Source organism: Cryptotermes secundus, unplaced genomic scaffold, assembly GCF_002891405.2.
Source record: "Cryptotermes secundus unplaced genomic scaffold, Csec_1.0 scaffold13, whole genome shotgun sequence".
NCBI classification, from domain to species: Eukaryota; Metazoa; Arthropoda; class Insecta; order Blattodea; family Kalotermitidae; genus Cryptotermes; species Cryptotermes secundus.
In genome coordinates, this window is record NW_019734350.1 from 1845030 (window position 1) to 1854420 (window position 9391).

The following is a 9391-nucleotide window of genomic DNA, read 5'->3' on the forward strand; positions in this document are numbered from 1 at the left end:
TTTTTATGTTTTCGGACAATAGGCAAGAAGACAAAAGGTTCTGGACTGAATGGTAGCAAGCATTACCCGAGCTCAATCGCCTCTTAATTTCCTCCTGAATCAGGTTTCGATCTGTTATCGTTGTTCCCAAATATCTGAATCTGTTTCCTATCTTTATGTCATGATTTTGCCCTGCATTTTGGTGACGAGACAGTAACATATACTTAGTTTTATAGAATAAACGTATACACACACTAAATATCCTTGCCTTGTATGGGATTCGAACCCACGATCCCGGCTTCCGAGCGAGCGAAGACAGTGCATGCCTTAGACTGCTTGTCTACCGTGACCGGCTGCTCAATTGGCAGCTTCAAGGGCTCAGCTCAATGAGTGAGTGAGTGACTTAAAGACACCAAGTGCTTACGTCAGGTCCAAGCACCAATTGAGGGAAGGATGTCTATGAATGGGTGTGGAAGGAATGGGATGTGGTGTCTGTTCAGAATTTGCCTGCAACAGCTGGGAAAGTCACAGAATGCTGTACCTTATTCCAGGCAGCCAATAATCCGGCCGAGATTTGAAACGTGCGATGCATCTGAAGAAAAGTATAGATAATTTCTATGGCACTGACCTGTTCTATTTTCTTAGTTTTGTACCTTTATTTATATTTTAATTTCGAGCAAATAGAGCTATTTACATTTGGGTGGGCTAATGTGTGATTGAACGTAAAGAAACTCATAAAAGAGTCAATTATATTCTGAATGGTCGCTGTGTCCACATTCAAGAGAACAAATTTTGAAAGAGAAACAGAAATAGAGTGAGAAAATGGCGACTGTGAGATCCGGTAATATTTGCACAAAACCAGACTTCGACAGGTGTCTCCTTCCTCAGAAAGGTCGTTTGCACTACCTACACGCGTGGGTGTTTTTTTTCCCCTGGCTTACTTAGCGATGTCAGCTGCATGGGTTACACGCCATGTGATGGCTGTATCAGTCTGAATTAACCAGGAAGTGTAGAGAACAGGTCATGCCCTCTTTCAAAGAACAATTTCAATATTTGGCTACAGGAACTGAGGAAAATCTCACGTTCATATCGAACCAGTAAGAACACGTCCTCGCTACATGTGGTATTCCGTAGACCATGTTGTTAATATACATGTAGGCATAAGGTCTATTAATAGACCTACGTATGCGCCCATAGTATGAGATGCATAGACGAACACTCGTAACAGAGAGATCGTAATTGCACTGCCATTTGCAGGCATCTTCACAACTAATCTGTGGATTTCGATGAAATGTGGTTTTCAATTCTACGCTGAAATTTGCCTTCTGAATCCCACTTTGGTCCGTGTCGAGCTTGTATCATATCTTGCATCTGCATAGCTGATTATCTATGTCAACATTTCATTCATATCAGCAACAGATGGACATTGAGATAATCGAGAATCGATTAATTGCAAATGAGTCTGAGAAGTAGGTCTGTTCCAAAATGTTATTAATGTAATCACTAATAGTGCCAGACAGGGAATCAGTTTACTTTATTTGAAAGGAGAACGTTACGATCCGACTGTAGAAGTTGCATATCCGATAGAAGTCGCCAGTGCCAATGTACAAGAAACTTATACTGCAAGATGTGCCACGCATGTGGAAGAGACTGAGTAAGGACAACTTCCGCGATCCTTGGAGGAATATGTTGGCTCGGAGAAAACGAATCACTGATACCTTAGTAACGTTTGTCAGGAGGTGTAACCGCTCACTTCCTTTGTGCCCGTTTCGTTGTGCGCCACTCCACCACCGCTCACTTCTTTGGGTTCTTTACTTTAATCAGTAGAGCTGGGNTTCCGTGGAGTTCCTGTCAATCCAGAAGAATTCCAGGATAGTACCTTAAATTATACAGAGGCAGCTTCCTCCCACATCCTTTCATATTGATTATTCGCTGTCATCTAATCATACAAAGGTTTATATTCTTCTAATCCTTCCAGCCTCACTAGGCCCTGGGGTGTACTCAGCCTCTAACAGAAATGAGTACCAGGAATTAATTAAATAATTTTCCTGGGGAGTAACGCGCAGCCGGCGCGTAAGGCTGACAACCTTACCGCCATCTTTGAGCCGATTGTCTAGATAATGTGGGACCCTCAACGTCTCACAAACCTATGGGCCTTCACGGCCTGGTACAGGGATAGCTTTAATTTTTTTTACCTAGTGAGAGCGTTTTTTAAATAAAACAAATAAAAAATGTCACGAAGAAGTCTCCTTTGGAAATCTAGATTCCCGGATAATATCGGTCCACTTCATCCCTCAGTCTCACTTTCTCCATGAAGATGGTGACTGCAATGTTCGCCGAAATATTGACACAGCTTCATCACACGAGGCAGCTAAACCCCGAAAGCCGAAGTTAAAAAATTATTTTCGGTTGTTAGCTCCATCTGCTTACTTTAAGAAGGAAGTTAATTTAATGTTACAATTCTCATGTGCCGTTCTTAGAACGTGTTAGTTAGGCCTGCTTTGGGCCTCGCTATAGCTCAAGCGGTTAGTCGCTGGCTTCCCATCCCGGCGGCCCGGGTTCGATCCCGGGTCTGGTCAAGTGGAATTTGTGGTGGACAAAGTGGCGCTGGGGCAGGTTTCCTCCGAGTACTTCGGTTTCCCCTGCCAATTTTTTTTTCTACCAATTGCTCCACAATCACCCTCACCTATCATCTGGGGGCTGGTACAACAGGCCAGAAGTGGCCGCAGTACAAGGGACTTAGTCCCACCCCACTAGCAATAAAAGAAAATAGGCCTGATTTGTTATAAACCCTTAGGTTATATATAGTAGAAAATGCCATGAAGCAGACTTGAATCTAAATATACTCGTATACGTTTGTGCTAGGATCCCTGCTGTCCCAAAAATTACCCCAACGATCCTATCATACTGTTTTATTTTTATTTATGATAAAGGAAAATGAACAGTGATATGTGTGACTTGTTAGTGAATACTAGGAGAGAATACTATAAATCATTAAAAAAGCAATTGCCGTCATCACATAGGCGATGAAAGTTATTACTGTTTGACGATATTAATGGGAATGTTCACAAAACCGCCCAAGGCGCGTATAATCAGAAAGGCAGCAAATGAAATATCAGATATAACTCGTATTTGATTTTAGAGGAAGATATTATTCTCGTATAACGACATAAATTTATGAGTGTGAAATAAAATATAATAAACACAGCGTATCATGAATAATTGGACCACAATACCGAAGAGCTTTCGTCATCAGACAAGGAAACCGCGCTGTGGAATATATTCATCTTCCATTAANCTATGACATGGTAATAGTAATTTCCATATGTGCTGATAATATCCTTCTGAAGATGATCGTTTTGACCGAAACATGTAAAGGATGAAAAATTAAAAACACAATTTTTATTAATCACATTGGACGGGGGTTAAAATTCTTACATACAGTTCCTAGTGTGACGGAGCAGAATGGACCAAGTTAAAAATATAACATGTTTCTAAAATGTAAATAAATATTTTTACGTTATCTGTTTATTATATAATATTCACATAGAAAAACATTGATTTTAACGTTTCTCTTTTCTTTGGCCATGCCTTAGCTCAAGCGGTTAGTCGCTGGCTTCCAACCGCGGCGGCCCGGGTTCGATCGCGGGTCTGGTTAAGTGGAATTTGTGGTGGACAAAGTGGCGCTGGGGCGGATTTTTTCTTCGAGTACTTCAGTTTTCCCTGCCAATCTTCATTCCACCAAATTCTCCATCATCATAATAATCCGGGGCAGGCTACAATAGGCCAATCAGTGGCCGCCGTGCCGAGTGGACCCAGTTGGACTCCACCCCCACTAAACGAATTTAATTAATTTTAATTTCTCTTTTCTTTTGCAGATAGCGATTTCAAAGAGAAGTTGATTCGGAACGTGAAGAAAGAGGTAAGTCTGTTTATAACGGTGATGGATTGTTGTGAACTCATGTTGTTGCTTTGTTGCTGCATGATATCAAGAAACAATGACCTAGTGCCTTTTCTATTTCTCTGGCTCACTTACTTTAACAGTACAGTAAACTGACGATGCGAAAAAGATAACACTGCCACAGTATTGAATCTCAATATTAGAAATGTAGGTGATGTCTGATATGGTGTTGAGTTCGCTTCAAGGAAACAGTCTTAATTATACTTAAGCCGAGCAAAAATAAATAGAAATAATGACCAATTAGGCTTCCTGTTTATTAGATACTGCTTATTGAACCGAAGGTAACAGAATTTTAATAAGAAATTCCATAACTGTTGTATAGGGCGAGGCTGCTCAAATAAATACTAGAGAGTACTCGGTTCGAATCTTGACCGAGGTACCAACTATCCTGATTGAGGTTCTTCGCGGTATTCTCAGTTCCTCGAGACAATTTCCGGGATATATTTTGATTAGGCCACGACCGCTTCCTACCAAATCTTTTCAATCCATCATTCTACGTCATCCTATCATTCGTAGCCGTATGGTCTACATACTACAGGTTCGTGGGGCACGCGGTAGCGTAGCTGGTTGAGGCACTATGCTAAAGTCTGTAGGTCGCGGGGTCGAATCCTGATGAGGTCATTGGATTTTTTCAATTTACCTAATCCTTCCAGCCGCACTATAGCCCTGGGGTCGACTCAACATCTAACAGAAATGAGTACCAGGAATATTCTTGGAATGTTCTTGAGAGTGAAGGGCGGCCGGCGCGTAAGGCTGACAACCTTACCTCCATCTATGAGCCGATTTTCTAGAGAAAATGTGGAACCCTCAATATCTCACAACGCTATGGGCCTCCACGCCCTGTTACAGGGATACTTTTACTTTTATTTTTACAACGGGTTTGTAACGTCACCCACAAGAATAAGAAAGAACTACTAATTTTAACCAAATGTTATTCAGAATTTTAATATTTAAATTAAATCGGTCATATGTTAATTATGAATAAATGAAAAATAATTGCTCTGGCCGAGAAACGATCATGTAATACTTGGTCGACGGTTCAGTGAGATGTACGGGCCATTGTTGATGATTCTAAGCATCACCCTATTGGGCCTTGTCGGACACAAAAGTGCGAGGATCAGTTCCCATCTGAATGCCAACTTTCTCATTTGATTGGAATTAACACAGCCATTCCATGCAATTATAAAAGTCCATGCAAATGGAGCTTGTACCCTCTCTGTCCGAGGCCACCTACACAATATGGATCGTCGGTTCGGAACACGATCTGGGAAAGAATGCTTGTTCGCATTTTCCTATGTTGACAAGAGACTTGTCGATGATCTGATCCCACGGGTCCCTTCAATCATTTCCTGTCTGCTTTATTACAAAAAAGTAGAAGCAGCTCTTCAGCCGTGCCTGTTTTCCTCGACGATCGAGCGGCCTTAATGAACAACAGAACATCGGTCGGAGATATTCACTTATCTAGTGACATCATACAGGCCGAATAAAGAGGGAAATTTTACTTCTTGCTGTGGGAAGTAATTTCAAAACATCTGAAATAACACGGCTACTTTGTATCATTGCTTCCTCTTACATCTAGAGTCACAAGATGGCATAAACTAATTCCCCGTATTGTGTGTTCTTTCGTTTTCTTTCCCGGACAGTTCCATTGATATCTGTTAACTACCGAACAAATTGAAACAGGAAATGTAATATTTCTCAACACTGCAAAATCCCATTTCCTTAGGAAAATACTCAGCCTTGTGTCACTATCTGGCTCTTATTTATTTCCTGTTTAGGCTCCTCAGTACATACTTTTTTGACAAACATGTATCAGCTTTTAAGGATAGCTTCATGTTCTGTGTGTTTGGCGGCTTGACACCCGCGGCATGATCTTGAGATGTCCTTCATATACGGAGAATATCTGTAATTCTGTTGAACAAGCAGTCTGGGACAGCCGACAGAAGGCAGTCCTCTAGCTGTAGAGTTGGGCGGGGGCCTAACTGCTTAAAAAACTGCAAGTTACGAAATGTAATAAAGATTCATAAAGATAGAATTCATTATACTGAGGGCTGAGAAGTTTTAGACGAAGTCAGTGATAGATCGCGAGTTAAGAGTTCCTCTGAGAAGATGAATATACGTATGTGTTGCGACGCCGGATCTCACCAGTCTGGAGATTAGATCATGGGATAGCCCACGTTGCGAATAAAGGAGAGGAATGAAAGTTCTGAGAAGCGAGTATCGGGATTGAGAAAAATCGGAAAATCCGAGATAGACACACCAAAGAAATTCATCGCTGGATGAGCAAAGGCCGAATAGTGAAATGTCTATAGTGAAACATAAAGCCACTTTGAAGCTCACAGTTGCCTCGTGATAGGCTCCTACTGCAAGGTACTATGTTTCTATATGGTATTTCAAATTCTTTATGATAAGCCGCTGAAATTCGTAATGAAAGAAGCAGTGGTGATGTTACGATGAGTTATTTTTGATATTATATATGGGTTTAAATTTTAGTTCCAGCTTCAGGGAACGCGGTATCGTAGTTGGTAGCATTATGCTACAAGCCGGAAGGTATAGGGTTCGAGTCCCGATGTCATTGGATTTTTTCAATTTATCTAATCCTTCCAGCCGCACTATGACCCTGGGGTCGACTCAGCCTCCAACAGAAATGAGTACCAGCAGTCATCTTTGGGAATAAGGGCGGCCGGCGCGTAAGGCTGATAAACTTACCGTCATCTGTGCGCCGAATGTCTAGAAAATGTGGGAGCCGTGACGTCTCGCAACCCTATGGGCCTTCACGGTCTGTTACAGGGATAGATTTACTATTTTACCTTTTTCATGCAAAGCAGAGGTTAGCTTGGGCCTTTAAGAACCAAAACTGCAGCATCCCGAAGACAGTGAATGTACAGTCCCTGTACAAAACCTGTAGAGGTTGGAATACTAGGTGCTCTTGTTGGAGGAACATACGGGCACCGGTTGCTACAATTTAAATCAACATATTGTCGACCGTTCTCCCATTTAAGAACGGAATGATCGCTTCAATAATATACTCGTAATGTAATGATGTAGACTAATCTAATGTAAAAAGTTTTATCTTTTGGGACTTAAGGCCGTGCAGTCAGTTAAAAATCAACCGATGCCGAAACGCCTGTTAACTTTCAATGAAATGCACGGCTTTATATCCCAGGAGATAGAACTCTTCATAGCCAACGCTGTGAGAACCACATGTCCTAATTTAATGTAATTTTCTTTTTGTATCGACGTGACAATTGGCTCTTCACACTAACAGAAGGACGCATATTGAGGGAGTATGGGTACGAAGTGACGAGGAGAATGTTGTTAACTAAGAGAGAGAGAGAGAAAGTATTAGGGAGATGATGAAAACAGGAAGCGTAGGAGGTTCAAAGTCAAAGTCATAGTTACTTTACGACTGGAGGTTTACCGCCAATCAGTTCGTCATGGCGTCAGGCCCCTTGAGGACCACGAACAGAGATCTTTTTTTTTTTTTTAACTGAACTGCTGCGGTAATAATCCTTATGTAACATTCTCTCTGACGAGAAGTTGTACTTGTCTGTTATGAATACACTTAGCCTTTCGTCAAGTGTATATTTCGCACAGGCAACATATTATTGAAAATTCTTCCCTTTGCAGTACGAAGGAGGTTCATGGTTTGTATTGTTCAATATATACTTATTTTCGGACCTATCAAAGAAAGAATGGTGAGGTGGTGGAACAAATGCCTTAAGTGAGGAATGAGAATATGAGAAAAAACGTCGGTCTAGAACTTGAAAAGAAGGCCGCGCCATAGCTCAAGCGGTTAGTCTCTTGCTTCCCATCGCGGCGGCCCGGATTCGATCCCAGGTCTTGTCAAGTAGGATTTGTGGTGGACAAAGTGGCGCTGGGGCAGGTTTTCTCCGAGTACTTCGGTTTCCCCTGCCAATCTTCATTCCACCAATTGCTCTACAATCACCCTCACCTATCATCTGGGGCTGGTACAATAGGCCAGAAGTGGCCGCGGTACAAGAGACTTAGTCCCACCCCACTAACAATAAAAAAAAACTTGAAAAGAAGAGAAAGAAAAGAGACCAAACTGAGATCTGAGTGTAGACTGAAGAATAATATTAAAATAAATCTTAAACGAAGAGGGAGTGAGGATGTTGTGCAGTTGTTGGCTTCTGGAAATATATTATTGGATCTTCGGTATCCGTACAGGCGGTTAATTTCTGAACAGCTGAACGAGTATCAACTTCTCGAGGACACTTTACAATGGAGTAAATCAGTCATGCATTTCGATATAGTGACAATGTGAACGGACAGCTGAATTAGCAGATAACAGTCGTAGAAACAACAATGGCTGTGTAGAAGCAGGCGTGTAATTGTTATATTGGAGTCAAGTTAGTGTCGGAAAATCATACGAACACAAAGGACCGGATTCTGACATAATTCCAATTTTGTAAGAGAGTAACTCAGAGCACAATAGAAGGTTCATGACGCTGACTGCTGCCTCCCTTACCGGAGGGCAGTATTATTCAGTTTTGTGATTATGAATAGAATTTCTATCGGGGCGTATACCAGTTTAGTGCCTTAAGCAGGCGAAAACATTCTGATGTTATTTGATAGAATTCCCTGCTGTAATTTCTGCCTTTGTTGGAGTGTCAAATAATATAAGAACATACAAGAGCATTTAAAACTTTCGAGTGGTCGTACACGCACCACATTTTTCAATTCACGCACACATCAAATTATTCAAACACTGAATTATCATCCTTCGTCGTGGCAAATTCTAAGCAGAACGAGAAATAATTTCGATTAAGTAATCTAGTTCTTCATTTGTTAACACTTTTGCATCTCTTAATCTGATGTACACATTACATACACTAGTAACTTATTAAACGCCTAATGGAAAATGCATACATCTTAAAATAGGATTATTTTAAATTGTAGTTAATGCAGATTTCTTCATTTAGAATTACACTTCGAGAAGTCAACATCCCAACCAGTTCTTCCAAATATAATCCTTCCATATACTGATATAAATTTTGTTCCTCTCCCTCTTTCCGACTCCAGTCTGGTGTCCGAGAGATAATGTCATTTTACCTGACTGAATAACGAACGATTTCGAGAGTACATATTGTAAATATATAACATTATAAAACGGAATTGGGTGACTTTAATTGTGTTACTTAGAGCAATTACGTGGGTAGTGCATGTAGCACGAATAGGGGAGACAAGGAATATGTATAGGATATTGGTGGGAAAGCCAGAAGGAAAGAGACCACTAGGAAGACCAAGGCGTAGTTGGGTGAACAATATTAAAATGGATCTTAGAGAGATAGGATGGGATGGTATGGATTGAATTGATCTGGCTCAGGATAGGGACCAGTGGAGGGCTCTTGTGAACACGGTAATGAACCTTCGGGTTCCATAAAATGCTGGGAAATTCTTGAGTAGCTGCAGAATTGGCGGCTCCTC

The 9391-nt window shown here is 41.2% G+C and overlaps 1 protein-coding gene across 2 annotated transcripts in view; it reads left to right on the forward strand.

The window, feature by feature from the left end:
• LOC111868750 (small G protein signaling modulator 2) overlaps window positions 1-9391 on the forward strand; it is a 74269-nt gene that overhangs the window by 8942 nt on the left and 55936 nt on the right. For both annotated transcript variants that reach the window (XM_023859687.2, XM_023859688.2), the window contains exon 2: window positions 3858-3901. In XM_023859687.2, coding sequence (XP_023715455.1) covers window positions 3858-3901 — 44 coding nt within the window. The remainder of the gene's footprint in view (window positions 1-3857; window positions 3902-9391) is intronic.